Source organism: Rhipicephalus microplus, chromosome 1, assembly GCF_043290135.1.
Source record: "Rhipicephalus microplus isolate Deutch F79 chromosome 1, USDA_Rmic, whole genome shotgun sequence".
Classification (NCBI taxonomy): domain Eukaryota; kingdom Metazoa; phylum Arthropoda; class Arachnida; order Ixodida; family Ixodidae; genus Rhipicephalus; species Rhipicephalus microplus.
In genome coordinates this window covers 251,789,122-251,806,574 of record NC_134700.1, presented here as the reverse complement: position 1 = coordinate 251,806,574, position 17,453 = coordinate 251,789,122, and the positions used below count along the sequence as shown (strand labels likewise).

Below are 17,453 nucleotides of genomic sequence, written 5' to 3'. Positions count from 1 at the left end.
CCAACGCCAGAGATCGCCACCACCCTTTGGGGTCACGTGACAACTGGCACAGCAACTGCAAAGCTGCCTCCGAGCACAGCGCGTCAGGGAGCCTCCTGCATCACTCGGTCATCCGTTTCTGGGGTCACGTGATCCAACTTAGCTCGCCAGAGTGCAGCGCCCGTGTCTCTAGTGGTGCAGCGCGCCTCGCACCAGACGTGTGTAACCTACTAATCACAATAAGTAAAAACAAACACAGAGCTAATCAAATGGAAGCAGAAAAAAAAAGGGAGACTCCGCTTTGGCAACATTTTTATTGGGAAATGAGTGGTTGGTTGGCACTAACGATATACTCTTACACGCACACTCAGAGTCACACGCATGTAGCTGTTTATGACGCGGACACCACGTTCAGCGTTGGCGAACATGCGCCTATACGACCTCTGAACTTCGTGCTGTTACTGAGTGCCGCAGGTACTGAACAAAATATGGAAGACTGCGCGCTGACATCAATCATCACAAGGAATAACGCGCAGATAGTATGCCCTTCCTCACGGCGAGCAGTTTCATGCACAACGACCGGCATCGCAGATTCATTTGAAGTTGTTGAACGTCCAGACTTATTATGGTCAAAAAAAAATAAAAAAAATATACGTGAACGCGCGCAGTATCTGAAGTAGTGCATGAACTACCCGAGACGCTCTAAACGACTATTATCAAGCTTTCTGAACACATAAAGTAAAAATAGAAAAAGAAAACAAGACAGAATTGCTGTGGCACGAAAGCCCTCGACTGGAGAACCACTTTTGTGAGGAATTTTGAAAGTCAGCTACATCAATTCGCAGCCGTACAACAGAAGCTCAATTCCTGCTCGGCCCAGAATTATTTATGCAGTACGTAACAAGGTCTGAACTAAGTACACACTTAGCCCAGATGCCTGTACGCCGCAAGCCTCTGCCATTTTAGGTTTGGTCGAAGTCATTAGCAAAGGTTATTTTAGCGGACAAAATGATTTCATGCGCCTTGCTATGTGAAACGCGATACAAGTAGCACATTACCCTTAGCATTCGTTAAAGGCCCTTCATACATACTGAATGCGACGTTGAATTTCTGCTAGCTGCAACACTCAGTAACTTCACGACTCATTGAGGCAAAGACGAGAGGCAATATTAAGGTGCCGTACCAACGTGGCGACAAAAAAAGTGGTGCGCTTTTTCCAGTTCGTTTCATTCACTATAGAGGGCAAGAGTGGTTAGGAAGCGGTGGCTACACCATCGCAGTAGAGTGCATGCATGTGACGAAATCGGCGACATTGCCTTGACACAACACACTGTTTCCGTGCATGAGATACAGTCGGTGAAGTGAATGACGGATGGGCGTGGAGGACTCTTGTTTGAGCAATGAACACTGGTAAAACAATGAATTCGCGGTCGCTATACAGGTGCACTTCTTTGGCACGGACAGAAAAGTGTGGTCAGGGGGACTAGTACTCTTCCATACTCGGTTTTTGATATGTGCTCTGAAAATAACCGCTTTCACGAAACCTTCATCGGTAACAAACTTTGCGACTCCCACACTGACGCGGCTGGTGGCAACCCAGATGCTTTAGGAGGAGGCTGGTGACTGGCGATTCTAGAGCGTTCTACGTAAACACGTATACGCTCTTCATCAAATTTCGACTCCAGTTAAGTGCCAGCACAAATTTTCTTTTTTAGCCGAATGCCGCTGCTAAGCTGCTGCTGCCTGAATCACCGCAACTACGCTGCCTCGATCGAAACGATTGCAAAGAAAAAAAATGTTGCACAAGATGGGATGGCTACAGTTTTTGGGATTTGCGTGATCGATGAATTTTAGTTCCCCCCACTTGAAGATTGTAAATCGAGAGAAAATCGATGCAGGCCATAAATTACCTTCAACGTTTTAGCGTGCCCATTTCCTTTCATCGGAAGTGACTGCGTATTCGCTTGATAAGGCTCTTCACTTATCTACACTTTCTGAAGGATGACGCAAGAATGATCGTGCCGTCAAAAAGCTGCTGCCGGATCGCTCCAGGTACGTTCCTATTTTACTTATCATGGGCATGTTCATTTACCTCCACGTGACGTCATTTTGACGTGCACTGATAGAAAATATCGGTTATAAACCGGAAAAAAAAATCTGCGAAAGTGGAAAGCGATAGCGTAACCATGCCACATTCTTACTTTCTCATTCGCCTGCCACGATTTGCTTCTCCGAGGGCACCTCTCATTACTCTTTACCAAAACCCTAAGCGAGAGGACCGAGAGGCGGCCCTGCTCGACTGCTCAGACCTTGAGGCCCAGCAGGCCTTCGCCGAGAGAGCCCGGACGACGGCTTCAACCAACGGGGTCCTGGAATAGACTCCACTTATTGTATAGGGAACTCCTACAGATGTTTTTTTAATTAAATGTTTTTCACTGCGAACACAAACAGTGCCAACTTCAAGTGCAGTTGCTAAGCACCCTCCACGCCATGTCTGTTAAGATTGCGGTTCAGTGAAGTAACCACTAGGTGTCTGCAAGGAAACGCATAAGCCAACACAGCAGCACAATTTCTTGTGGAGGCTGATGACGATCAGTCGTGCCCGGTTTCGTCGTATGCCGTTTCTTTGCAATGCAACAACTCTCCTGCGTATGAAGACCTGAACTTGCCTATACTTTGCAGCTAAAGTCCAACTGCCAGGTCCTGCTGCATCAGTGTCGCCACCAGCGCAATGAAGCGTGCGCGTACACAATTAGCGCTGCGCACGCGATGACACCCTGCGGTAGTTTTCCAAGCTCGCTGTGCTCTATGAGTGCGTTCTCCGATGTCTACATATTCTAGCTTACAACTCTACGTAAGGCGTGCTTGGCTTGCTTGAAACTCGCAACAAACCCGAAAATTCTCGGACGTTCATTGCTAGCACTCGTGAGCCTTCTGCCCAACCCTTAATTTCTCGCCCGCATACTGCACCGACAGCGCTAAATGCAATCTCTGAAGCACCTTGCTACCTTTTCTGTCTGTTAATGCCTTGTCGACTAGTCAACATGAAACAATATGGGGCATGAAAATTCCGCGAGTGCAACCACGGATGTAACCAAGGTAACTACTTGTATACTGCTGTCTGTACTCCCGTAAGTCTAGTGAAGCGCACATGCTTTGGCGCTCCGTTAGTAAACGCATTGAAAGCGATAATACTTGATAGCTGCCCAGCAGCAAAAACGACACGATTTAGCACGCGCCTGACGCTTCAGAGTTCATATGGAGTGGTTTCGTCGCAATGACACCGCTGCCGCAGCTCAGCTATACGTACAAACATCAATGCTCGCAGAAGCAGGCAAGGAAAAAGAAAACATTGCGCAAAGGCAAACGTTTAGGTGAGACACTTTGCAGGCTAGCTGCTTTGTTGACAGAGGCAAACACTCGACACAAGCGGTGCGGCTGGTGCAGGGACTGTTGAGACAAACGTGTACCATTTTCTTCATTTTTTTTACACACACCTACCTTTCAGCTAACCGTTATCCCGCATCTGTCCGTCGCCCCACCCTTTTGCTAATGAGAGCTCAGCGAAAGCGGTGACAACAAACAGTCCGAGGAAAAAAGCAAACAAAGAAAAAAATTCAAGGTCCCGTCGGGAAGGCCACGCACTCAATCGGGACAAAAAAACTTTCGCGAGCAACGCCATCCGTGTCAACGCTCCGGATCGTTGGGCTTCTTGCGACACCGTCTGTGAACGCTACGGAACGCCACTCGAGTTGCCGTTTTCACCTCCGACACACACCAGCGCGGTGCACTCCGCTGTTGCCGCGCCACGCACCACGCGCACATGTCGATGCAGCGATTGGCACCGTATAGACAATAGTATAGCTTCGCTGGGCGCTTCAGCGACGTCTCGTCCCGTTAATCGCCGAGAGCTTTTTTCCTGCTTCGCCGCGCTCGTCCACACTGTTAGACAGCGTCCTCGAGGCAGCACAGCAGCCTCCCTTCTTCAACGTATTCGCGTGAGTCCCACATTCACTCCCCCATTCCACTCGTCGCAACTCCCCTCCCTTGTACCCCTAAGAGTGAAGATGATTGAAGCCACTTCTGCGCTTTGGGTGAACTGGTGACAAGCCGTTAGCGATTCCCTTGCTGACAAGACGACGGCTCCTTGTCCTTCCAGTAGATGTAGTTCTTCTCGATGTACTCCATGAGCTCCGGGAACTCGCCGAAGTCTGCGTGCATGCGGAAACGACAGGCAATGTAAGATGGTTAGAGCGAAACAATTACGGGCAGCTCATGCGTCAGCATTGCGCTTTAAACGGCCAGTAAATGGTTTACGTTTTTTTCTTTAATATATATGCAACGGATACATTGAAACTTTGTTCGGCACAGGAACAAAAGCGTCTTTCCAGTTGTAATTTATTTGAGTAAGAGAGAAAGGAGGAGGCCACGGTTTGAATAGCATGACAGGTGCTTCTGTGATGAAGCTGCTTCTGAAGGAATCAAATGCAGCAGAAGCTCGTTAAATTGAACTCGACGGGGACTATCGAATTGTTCCAATTAAGCGGAGTGCGAATTAGGGCGCGGGCGCCACACTGCGATGCAGAACCCAAAGAAGCCCGACTCGTTATCGCGAACTAGGCGCCATTTTCCTTTTTTGGCAGCTGATATGATAAGGTTCACGGAGCTTTTAACAGCGAACATAATTATTCATGAGTCAGTGATACGGCAGAAATAAACACTGACGTACATTCATGTGAGCAACGAGTCTTAATGCCAAAATGTATGATGCTATTTATGCTCCAAAACACGTTAATTTAAATGGTAGAGTCAACGCAATCCGAATTAAATGTAATCGGGGTCTCTCCTGGGTGTTTTCAGGACCAGAATAAGGTTAATTCAATAACTTGCGTTTCTTCCGTCACGACCCAATGAGCATCGCTTGTAGCTTGCCCAAGAGCTCCATTGCAGCATCCTAAATCTCATCTGCTGAGAAATGCACCAGTCTTGTTTTGCATCTCTAGTAAATTTAGTTTGGTTTTGTTTTGAAACATATTGTGATCACTATGGGCCGACTTCTACGTGGAGCGACGGAAATCGGGAACTCCCGGTTCGAAAGTCGTGGATACCGGCATAATGAAATTATGGGAGCTTTCCCCCCCATGGAAATACGCAGGGCTGTGCCGAGACCTGGGCGTCAGTCTGAATTAACTTTAAGTTCAATACAATTGCGAGTTCAATAGAATTGCGAGTTCAATCGAATTGCGAGTTATATTCAATTGGCAAGTTCGAATGCAAGTTTGAATCGCAAGTTCGAATAAATTGTAAGTTCAAATTAACGAGCTTTTACTGTATAAACATTTATGCGCAGAAAATGTAGCAGGTGAAAGAGTGCCAAATTAAATAAAGTAAACACACATTCGCGGAAACTAAAACAAACAAACAAACAAACAAACAAACAAAAACTACACGTCGCGTTAGCTTGACCAAAACATCCACGGTAAATAACCTAACAGACGTCTCAATAAGGTGTCCCAGTAGCTGTAGACGATGCTGTACTAGTGAGCGTAAGGTCGCAAATGAGAGACTTGAGACCTCGACAGCAGCATGCTTAGAGGGATTAAGTGTGAAAATATTGGCAGATGCCATGTACAGTAGGAATTGATGATATGCGAAGCACGAATGAGGAAGGCTCATATGTCACTTAAATATCAGCACAACGTTGCGAGGCGGACGTAAATTATGCCGTACATGACTTCAACGCCATAATTATCATAGTTGCGCCTGGCATTTGTATTAATCGTCCATTCACGTCACGTAATACAATTAATATAAGTGACGATGGCGAAACAACTGCGAGTGCGCTATGGGCGTAGTATGTAGTCATGTTTTACATGACACGCATATCATGATTATCATGTTTGGACGTGTCATTTACCTTCGTCGTCCATTTACGTCACTTAATACCAAATATGGTATATGAGAAGCTTGTGAAACGGCCGCGAGCGCATCATGAGCGTGGTATGTAGTCATGTTATTATATGACACGCATGTCATGATTATCATGTTTCCACCAGTCATATATTTCCGTCATCCATTCACGTCAGGTAATACCAAATTTGGTATATGTGAAGCTAGCGAAACAACTGCGAGTGCACCATGAGCGTGGCGTGTAGTCATGACATACACGAAGTTCGCATCACGGTTTTCATGTTAGGGCCTGTCACATATTTTCCATGCAGTCATGTCAAACCATACAAGTTTTGCAACACGTCATGTGAACGACAACCACCGAATCAGCATGGCGATGACATGTAAATCATGACATTCATGACATACATGCCATGATTTTCATAACACTAGTCACTTATGCCCGTCATACAGTCATGTTATGTCATACCAATTTGGTATATATATCCCATTATCCGAATGGCCAGAAGTCGTAGGCGGCTAGATAGATAGATACGGTCAAGGCCGTAGAAGTTAGCTAAGAAATGCTTGGCATTTGAAACTGTCGTGCACTGTTAAATGAACAGGTCCTGAAAGTCAATTAGGAGCCCACCACTATACTTGTCCTTAAATTTCGTAAGTATACGCTAAATATGTTTACCAAGCGAGTCCCGACTTCATTTTCATTATTGGCGAGTCGAATCTTGACCCATGGCTTCCTTCCAACATTGGAAGCTTAGCTCCCACTGTATAGTCACCTTATAATTACCGAATAAATGCAACTCGTGTAAGACTCGGAAGTCTAGTTTCATAAAGTAGTACAAAGGTAGTACAAAGGTAGTACAGAGGTTGACAATCACAACATGGCGAAAAGAGGTCTTAAACGGACGATTTATAAGCAGGAGATGTTGAATGGCACCACAGCAAAGCGTCCGGACTGCAAACCATCCCGGTTCGTTTGTAAGTCACCTGAGCGATGTTGACACCCTCCATTTCTGGCATTGTTCTTTACTTTCACATGCAAGTAACGATCTTTCCTTTCGTACACGGAACGTGATCGCAGCTCGATCACAGCGACTGCCTTTGGCAAAAGGGTAACTTCATGCTATTCCATGACAACACACATTCATATACATACATATACATGCCTACAAATACATAGTGGATAGTGGAACCTAGAAAGTTTGATAAAAATACCTCTGTTCCTGACATTTTCTTCAAATCTTGCACAGGAAATCAAAAAAGAGGTATCACACATTTTAAAATGAGTGGTTGTGTAGTCAAAGTGAACTAAAGCTGCAGGATGAAAAAAAAAAAAACATTTTCCAGCGTGTGAGGAAAGATGTTAAGATAGAATTGATAAGACACGTCCAGACAGGCACAAAGTCGGTTTTCGAAAGCTCAACTGCCCCTTCGCGTCTTTACACGCTGAAAAATGTCTTTTCGGAAGTTTGTTCAAGTACCCCAACCATGTGATTTAAGTAAACCTGAAGCAAACTCCGAAACGAACGGAGAGAAACCACTGTGATAAATGGCATGAAAACGTGTACCTCTGTGACACGGCAAATATAATGTAATTTACAGCGAATGTCATTCGTTTGTAATGTGATTTATTACCTGTCACGCGGGGAAACTTGTACCATTTGACGAAAATGACATTTTGTGTCAGATGAGTTCCCGGAAACTAGACAAATGACTGTTAACTTACGTATACGAAAATTTTAACATTTGTACATATATAATTCTTTATTAGATCACCTTATAATAATCAAACCTCGTTAGTGCGTACCCACTTTAACGCACTAACGGTGAAAGCGTAGTTGCGGCAAATTCCCGACTAAGTCTCATACCGGTTAGAGCGTACTAACTGCGTATACCGCGATAACATTTCGCGCCACAATATTTTAGTGCGCCGCTGAACTTGCAGACGCCACAATGTGCCGTGAACTGTTTTCCGTAATGTTGATAAGTGCGCGTACCAGCCGATAAGTTCAGCAAAAAGTATCAGCGATAAGTATCAGCGATAAGTATCAGCGATAAGTATCAGCGATAGGTATCAGCGATAGGTATCAGCGAGAGGTATCAGCGAGAGGTATCAGCGAGAGGTATCAGCGAGAGGTATCAGCGAGAGGTATCAGCGATAGGTATCAGCGATAAGTATCGGCCGGCATTGCGAGTAATCATCGGGGAAAAAACGAAGGTGCGGTGGCGATCACCGACAAACGCGCCTGTATGACTTATCTCCGGCGAAAAGCCTTATTTCACTAAGCAAATCTGGTTATCTGCTTGGGCAAGCGTGTGGCGAAGTGTCAATTAAGGCGTATACTGCACGCTTTTAGTAGGCGACTACCTGAACGCGCTGGGTCTCCGATCACTGCCGCTTCGTTTTGCGGGACCGTGTTCAAGGGCACACCGCTTTACAGCTCGCTGTCGCGGAGTTTAGAGTTGCGGTTCGCGGGCCATTACGCGCACCGTACAGGGAGCGTATAGCGCTGTTGAGCCCAAATGTGCCTCCGTCCGCTGCCAGGACTGCAAGAGCATCGCGGAGAGCGCATTGCTTGCGGAAAGCTCGTCGTCACCGCGTTAACCCATCAGGCTACTCGCCGAATCTGTGCATGGCCTGAAGCGGAGAGAGTGTGCTCTACAGGATCGGCATATATGTGCAGTCACGGTGTGCGCAGAGTGAGCGAATCGCTGCACGCAAGTAGCCCTGCAGTAAACGATTCGGCTCTCTGCGACTGTGCCGCGTTGAAAAAAAATAGCGTCAGTTCTCGCTAAGAATCAGACAGCGGAAAAGCTGTATCACGAACAGCCGATCGTGTCCGTTTTGTCGCTGTAAAACACAATGCGTATCCCGGATCCCGCTGTAGTTTCGAAATGCTCATCTGCGTCGCCACCGCGTGCTATCGGGCGGTTGTGCGACAGTCGGAAACTTCTGTGTACTTTGGCTAAAAGAAAAAAATGGCTTTGCGGCGGGCCCATTAGGCAATATGTCCCATGGCACTGAGTTGTTTTTTTCCTTTGTTGGCGGCGATGGCGCATGTCAGGAGATGAAAATTTGTAGCTGGTGGTTAATGCGTAGTACGTGTAGTGCGTAGTTATGCCGCCGTCCCCGGCAGGTACGTATTAACGTGGTTTAACTGTACTGGTTTGATGACATGTTAGCACGCGCGAAAGTTTATAACTTATAAAGTTACTCCCGACTTCAGCGGCTGGACGCCGGCCATGTTTCATTTTCGCTATGTTGTTGTTGCCTGTATCACGGAAGTTGATCGTCCGATTGCAAGTTTTGTGGTGACCAAAGTGGTGACTACACGAAATCGCTGCGATTTCTGCAGCCGGGAAATCAGTCATGCGCCCCGCTTCAGTTTACTGTACTATAACTGTACTCATGCCCGGTCATATCGTCGGCCGTGTTAATTTTCAAATGTGTTGCGCAACTGTGACAAGTTATGTAAAATGGCCGCGTATATATTCTAGGAACACCTTTTTATCCATAACTATTTTTGTGGATACACGCATGTTACATGGAAGCTTTAGTATATTTTTGTTTCTCCCAATATCCACGGCTTAGGTGGGCTAAGGTCATAGTCATCATTTCAAAATTGCCTTTGTTTTAGTCGTGTGACAGCACGCAGGTAAAACAACATTAGGTCCGCTTAATGTTATTCGTTGTAATTGACATTTAGATTTGCCGTGTGACAGGTTGTATTACATGACTTCGCCAAATTAAAACAGGTATAGCGTAACGACTTCCGACGATGGGTTCTATTGCTTTGTAAAATCTGCGCGATAAGACTGGTGGTAGCCGGTGAAAAGAAATAGTACTGGAGTATGATCGTTGCACTAGCCCGGCCCATTTGAATAATGCGCCTCTCATCAATCTGGCTTTCTTAAAAGCGACATGTGTACATCCTGCGAAATGAACCCCTTGCGCAGCGGCCTTTCTAGCTCGCCAAGAGCGTCAGTTGCGAGGGCGCACCTGGTGTGCGTATAGCCCTATAACCGCATGCACGCGATGTTCTATAACGACAGCGACAAGCGGCAGTGACAAACTTGCACCCGCATGTCGGCGCCAAAGTGTCACTGCTGCTTGAATGAAAACTATCGTGTGCTTACCCATAAGTTGCGAATAGAAGTTTAAAAAATTAGTCGGTGACAACATGCCAAGTTTGTTACTGTCTTCTGTGACATAAAAACAGCCACAAAAACGTTTCACGACATTCTTTTTTTGCAATGTTTAGTTTAACCACGACAGGCTCTTTAGAAGCGTACGCCACGGCGGCTACGACGCACTTCGCACGACGATTCCGCATTGTAGCAAGCGACCAAATTGTCACAAGCTACCGTCGAGACATCAAAACGGGCCTTCGACAACAAGATTTAAGACAAGATACGGCCGTTTTTTACCCTCCGCATGGGATGAGAATGTAAAAAAAAAAAAAAAGGTAGTCGATACCTTGCATTTTCAGAAGTATACGCGCGGATAAGAAGCACCAAGCGAAAATTGCAGCCAAAGCGAGGACCAGGGCCACAGCCAGGTTGCCGGAAATCGCCATGCTGGTTTCCGGGCAACAGGCTATCTTTTCTAGTTTTCCAGAAACGCGCGACGCGACAAGCGCGCGTGGAAGGATGGGCCTTCCGCTACCACAAATCTTGTCGCTCGCTGCTGTCGTTTGTCGCTGTCGCAAGAAAATCGCGTGCATGCGTTTAGGACTTGCGTCCCATCTTTCTGCGAGAACACCCATCTTTCTGCGGGTACACGAAAGACCCCGTCTTTCTGCGGGTAGACGAAATAAATGCCGACGAGAGTAACTTGCCTGACCAGGCCCTGAACATGTCGCGCACAAAGTAGTTGATGAAGCCCGTCTGCGAGTTCGGGATGCTGCAGGTGGCGCGGTCGAAAGCGGGCATCACCACCGTCAGGCCGAGACGCTTCTCTTCGTCCGTCTGCGCAAAAGAGGAGGAACAACTGCCGGTTACCAGCGCTTCGACTATAACCGTATATGACTTTTCAGCACACGAAGTGCAGCCTATAGATAAAAGAACAGTAGGTACGACGGATCCACACTAAGAACTTACGGGTCTATAGCACCATTTTGGGAGACGTTCTTAACCAAGTTAAGCAGTTGAGCAGTTAAAACACATTGACGACTTTGAGCCGTTAAAGAAAGAGGACTGTGCGTCCATTACCACAGAGCCATAAATGTTCCAAATACTCCTCAAAGGGCAGAAGAAGCATGCCAAATTCTTTGAACTGTTCCAGATTAAAAAAAAAAAAAAACACCTTAAGATGAACCTGCATCTGACAACTGTACATTTATAATCATAAAAACAGTTTTCAGACCGGACGCTCACGTTCCAAACAGTTCTCATTATGCATTAACTATGCAGAAAGTAGTGGGCTTGCAGATTGCTGAAATGGCCACATTTTTTAAAAAGCTGCTTGCGAAAAAAAAAAAAAACCCTGCTTGCCAGATGAATGGCAAGCAGGTTTTTTTTTTCTCCTGCTTAATGAACGCAGTGCAGAACCCGCTTCATAGGTAGCCAAGACATTTTAAAACCACATTTTCTCTGTCTGACTTTTTGAAAGTTCAAACGATGGTGCATGAAGCGCGTGGGGATGCACCCGCTTATACTTTGGACATTTATGCTGACACAAGTTTTCTTCACGAAGTCTAAAAAGTAGAATCAATGCTACCAAGACAAACTATCAATCCTGCGACACATTACGTTTCAGTTTATTTTAAGAACCCTCTAAAATTAAAAAAAAAAACTGGACAGATAGTACAACACTGTCCCGATACTGAGACTCTCCAAAGCGTGCAGAATCTTCCCAAAAGGCAGCTAGTTGAACGCACCTGGGCGCAGTACTCTTCGGCGATTCGGTGCGCCCACTGAATGCACAGGTTGATGGGCCGAGCTGGGTTTGACACGTCGGAGCACTTGATGAGCATGCGCTTGATGAGGATGATGTTTTCGGCAGAGCGCAATGAGGCGGACTCTCCATGCTCTTGCAAGGGCTGCAAATGCGTAGCGCGATGACGTTAGAGCATCGACCATCACATGTCGTCGCAAATATTAAGAAGAATGGTTTAATAAAGTTATATTTCTCTCGAACAGATACCCCACATTCACGCGAAAAAAACAAAAATTTTGGACTACGCAGTGCAAGGATGGCAAATCAATTAAAAATCTCTGTTGTTAGGCAGCTATTTCCAAATGAGTTAGCAGTATCTGCTTGATTTGTTTTCCAATTTAAACCACTGCTTTATGACTAAAGATACCTAATCACAACGTAATTATACACACAAGCAGTGGCCATATAGCTGTCAGCGCATGTGCGCTAAAGTATCAGAATCTGAATACAGCTAATGAGAACAGTGCTCGAGCAAAACGGTGGCCTTGCGATGACCGATAATCTGGTTATTCTACCTTAATTCGAGGAGGAGCATTAGGGTTATTTCATCATGTACTGCTGCTGGACCAGTTATTTTAGAACCCTGGTGCAGCGGCTCCCCTTTGCCCGGCGGATTTGGAACAACGGGAAAATCCCAAGTGTAACACAAAGACGCCTTCTGGGAATTGAAGTTCTGGAAGATAATTCCCAGTCTCCAACTGTCCCAGATTATTTTTAAGAGGCAAGTATCAGCCTATGCATGACAACTCGGCAGAAATATCACGACAGGAGCAATTTCTGAAATTCCAATCAATCAATCAAATAATTAATTAATCAATCAATCAATCAGTGCATTTCAGCATAAAGATCCTAATTGGCGCTTGGTGGGCACCTTCAAAAAGCACGAGAAGCACGGACTGCTGGGCGAGTTGGTAATTCATCTTAACTGAGTGCGCGAAAAATTTTGGAGTACAAAAAGCATATCAGGCATGACAAGATCTGTACCCCTGATTTAGGCACATATGCATTTATGCAGGCGTGTAATATCAGTCGAAACGTGCTTAGTCTTATGAAAACGGTGAGGGAGCCTTCATGTGAGCGCGTATCCGTGCACATGAAGGCTCCCTAAAATAGATATGAACAAAGCGCCCTGAGCGAATGCGGATCTTCGGTTAAACAAGCACACCTTCCAACATGTCACTCGTGCAGAGCGGGCCTGCATATTTGTATGGCCGTGCATGCTCCTGTGCACGTGACGTCACAACTTGCAACGGCTGCAAGGTGTCGTGCCGCTTATGTAACAACGCGACAGCGGCAGTACGTGCGAGGTTTTTGCTGTAAGGGCATAAATAAGCTAGTAATGCTAACATTCATCCGAGGACAGCAACAGTATATGAAAAAAAATCGACGACTTAGTTGCAAGAGTGTGGCCAAGTACCTCCGCCTCGAAGCCTTCCTCCTCTTGCATAGGCTTCTGGAACGCGTTGAGGAACTTGGAGAGGTGCTCGAAGTGTTTAGTCATCTCAGTGGCCAGCACCATGTCGATGATTGAGAGGCGTACAGAGCGATAAACGTCACGATCAAGCTTGTGGAAGATGTTGACCTTCTCGTCCGACAGGGTCAACTTGAACGCAAACGCAGCGTGGTGACTCTCCAGGACAGAGCTGCGCAGAAACATGCTCTCAATGTCATATGTTTGCTATCGTAACGACTCCGTGCAAGGGATGCGCGACTGGAAGAAAGAAGATGCTTCAGTAACGGAGAGCGATAGACTGATACTCGCGCATGCGCCCCGATCCATCACCAGAACCAGTCTCATTTTACCGGACGCAGTTTCATCACGGGCACACCCTGTATGACTCACCGCAAGTAGAGGGGACTTTGTGAACCCCACCCATGGACCATTTTCCGTGATTCGCGCCGAATTGTTTTTCACAACCACACTGGCTAATCACTTCGTGAGCAGTCCTCGAGCAGGTAATCACGAGCGCTCTGCTCCTTGTTAGACAACAGCGTAGCGTGCCTAGTGAGCCCGCTACGAACTTAACGAGCTCTTGCATATTATCGCGACAAAAATAAAAAAAAGAGACACAAAGTGGGGTGAATCCGTATCGCTGAAATAACCACATCCTCTCGACTCTTGAGGTTTCCGCTCCGACCATGACATGCGCGTTGCCGCTTACGCTAGAGTCTAGACACGACAGCGCAGTGTACGAATTCAGCATCACCGGCAAGCAGGCTTTTTTGTATCCTTAGTGATTTTGATGCGAAGCCGACTTTACAACAGTCAAGGAAAACAAATGACTTTAGTTTGGTGGGACGAAATTCCCTCTCAGTAAGTACAATAAGGTAAAAGCAATGTATTACGCACGCTTTATATATAGCATCGCTTAAATAAATATCACAACTTGTCCATGGTAAAATGTGTGCGTCATAGAAAATTTCCACGCGACCCACCGTGCTGGTTCGGGAACTTTATGCTAACTAAGCACGATAGCGAGGGTCCAATTACTAGCCACAGTGATTGCAACGCAATGCCGGATGGGTGCGGGACTTGACACCTCAATATAATGATATCTAGGGCTTCACGCACCAGAACCACGATATTTGTATGAGGCACGCCTTAGTGGAGGGCTGCGGAAATTTCGACACTCAGTTGTTCTTTCACGCACACTGTGGTCGCACAGTACACGAGCCTCTAGCATTTCGATTCCAACTAAATACGGCCACCGCGGCTAGGATCAAACCCGTGATTTAGGTCACACTCCGATGTAAGTAAAATGAAATAGAATGTGTATAATGCTAGTGGGGCCAATTAATTAATGGAGATCAAATGATAGGAGCTTAGTACTACGACGTCCTTTATTGCCCCTTTACGAAAATTTGTGAGGTCATTTAGAAAATGCAAGTGTTAGCTTCGTCATCCTAGCTTGCAGACACAATTGCATAAACGATATGGCAGTTAATTTAGGTAGTTACGAAGGTTGTATTTCCTCTCCTACGGCACCCTGCTCTCAAAACGATGGCGAGCTGGAGAAAGGTGGAGCAGCCGAGAATGCTAAATAGTAGGAGACGTTTTTTTCTTTAGCTATGCAACGATGAAATGTACCGAAAACGCGAGTATATCATATCCTAATTATGTTACAGTGCGACAAGAACGATGAAAAAGCTGAAGCACACACACGACGCGACATAGCTCGTGAGTGCCGTATAGCCTTTTTTTTTTTTTTGCCTCGTTCTTGTTGCGCTTCAATATAGTAAACCAATACGGACTAGCTCCGTTCACAGCACTACTAAATCACGTGCACGAACGTCGCGGATACGGGGGTAGAAGAAGCAAACGAGGGGTTGGGGTGGGGAATAACGTGCTTTCGCGGGGGCGCACTTCACTTAACAGCCGAGCGATTTATCACGTTTATGGAATCGGTAAATCTGAAGCAGAGAGTACCATAAAATGAGTACACATAGTTTTCCTCACCCCTCGTTAAAAAGGTCGACTAGACTCGGAGTAATGGAAGGGCGCACTTATTTAGTCTAGAAATGGCAGAAGGAAAATTTAAAGTAGTGAGCTTGTTTGGTACAATTTTTCACAATCGGATACATTCCACCCTCTCTACCTTTAATTTTTTTTTGTCTGCCGGTGCTCACAGGGCCGAAATTCCGTAGTGTGTGTTTCAAAAATGTTTTTTCTAATAGCTGCCAAACGGCATCAAACTTAATCCACTTACTCATTCAGATGCGAAATTTCTAAGTAGATCTTTAAAGCAGCAGTATAACAAGACATATGCAATTATTAAAGCATATTTAAGTATACTTCATACGGAGATTTTTGGCAACCTTGCTCTGTCAAAGATAACAATGACTACTAGAAGAAGATGCCGGTGATACTATATTTCTCGATAATTACAAAATACACAGCAAAATATGTTCGCTAATTTGTGCGCCCACTAATTTTGCAGTCGAAGTTTACTTAAAACAATCAGATTAGCATCACCCGTTGCACTAGCGCCATTGCAGTCATGCCACACACTTTATTTTTGTGTTTAAAAAAGCGATGTTGCCAAAATTCCGGTAAGAAAAATACTTGAAAAATTCATACATTTTGTTCTAATTTACCTATTAAAATTTACTAAGCAATTTGGAACCTGCAGAAATTACCAAAGGGGTTTATTAAAGGCATTTGAAATCACGAAACTAATAAGCACTCATAAGACGCACGTCTGGCTTTTAAGAATGTTGCGACTGCACCGCGTCAAATCGCAGTCTGTCTAGGCTGCAGCCTTTGTCGCTATACCGAGTAAGAAAGCGTATACCGGTCGTTGTAGAGGATGGCAAGTTCGTGGTCCGAGTTGCAGAGGAACGCGCTCGACTTTCCGGGGTGGTCGATGTCGTGTACCACGGCCGATATGAGGCAGATTGCCTCGTCCAGCGGATCGAAGATGTCCTGCAGGTATATCCGAATCACACGTGAGGAGCGAGAGCATCGACGTGAATACGGACCGTTTCATCGCGGCATCGTCTAAACAGGAGGGGCGACCGCAGGCTCATATATTCCAATAAGCAACGTCTGTTGGCCGAGATGTTGCGTTGAAATGTTACAACTTTTGCGCTTACAAACAGTTCACGTCATGTAAATAAGGTGTTCACATTATGAGCAAGTAGCACTAAAACTTCATGAATCGTCGGATACTAAAACTACCTACATTTTATAGTAAATACTCCAACTTTTTTTACTGGGAAGCATGATTCCGGGACTACACTGCCTTCTAAGTCACAATACTATAACAAAAAATCAACTTTTTTCTTTGCAACAATAACGGAGTCCAAGAAAAAAAATCTCCGAAACAAGTCAGCTTGTTCGTTATTTGAATGAGTTGAATTTTGTTAATACACCAGTACATAACATACATAAACGACGAGTATAGCACGAAAAAAAGTTGCATATTGGCAGCCTGACTAGCCCCACGTCCCCGTTAAAAGTTAGATGGCAAAAATACTCACCCCCCCCCTCCCCACACACTGGAAAACTGATTGATTTGTGGGGTTTAACGTCCCAAAACCACCTCTGATTATGAGAGACGCCGTAGTGGAGGGCTCCGGAAATTTTGACCATCTGGGGTTCTTTATTAAAACGTGCACCCAAATCTGAGTACACGGGCCTACAACATTTCCGCCTCCATCGGAAATGCCACTAGAAAACTGAAATACACTAAGATGGCAGTAAGGTAGATGAGTGGGCGATTTGTAAGCGATGCATGTTGTAAAAGAACCAGGGTGCACAGAACGGAACACAAGAATAGGAGGACACAGTCCGAGCGCTGTCTAACAACTGAATCACTCGTACTGTGCCCTTCTCATTGTCTTGCTCGCGCAAATTTTTTATAACATTTAAAAAAATATGAGACAAATATCTTGCAAAAGACACGTAAAATGAGAAATTATAAATTTCAGACGGGCCGGATGAAGGCGACCAGATGAAGTAAATGGCAGTACCAAAAATTGTACGAGTCTAAATAGTCCCATCGTGATGTTTAGCGAAAGACATTGTAGTTGCAAATGGTTCAATACCTGTGTCGTCATAGGAACATAAATATATGGGCAACAATTTAAACTCGATCATAGCTCAAAACACGTACATCGTTCAAAC

The 17,453-nt window shown here is 45.5% G+C and overlaps 1 protein-coding gene across 3 annotated transcripts in view; it reads right to left on the bottom strand.

The window, feature by feature from the left end:
* Window positions 1-274: 274 nt before the first annotated feature.
* The window catches only part of LOC119186389 (high affinity cAMP-specific and IBMX-insensitive 3',5'-cyclic phosphodiesterase 8B), a 320,801-nt gene continuing 303,622 nt past the window's right edge, over window positions 275-17,453 (bottom strand). For all 3 annotated transcript variants that reach the window (XM_037435030.2, XM_037435037.2, XM_075893207.1), the window contains 5 exons: window positions 16,120-16,250; window positions 13,245-13,470; window positions 11,769-11,930; window positions 10,728-10,857; window positions 275-4,190 (listed from right to left, as the gene is read on the bottom strand). In XM_037435030.2, coding sequence (XP_037290927.2) covers window positions 4,093-4,190; window positions 10,728-10,857; window positions 11,769-11,930; window positions 13,245-13,470; window positions 16,120-16,250 — 747 coding nt within the window. In that variant the 3' untranslated portion in view covers window positions 275-4,092. The remainder of the gene's footprint in view (window positions 4,191-10,727; window positions 10,858-11,768; window positions 11,931-13,244; window positions 13,471-16,119; window positions 16,251-17,453) is intronic.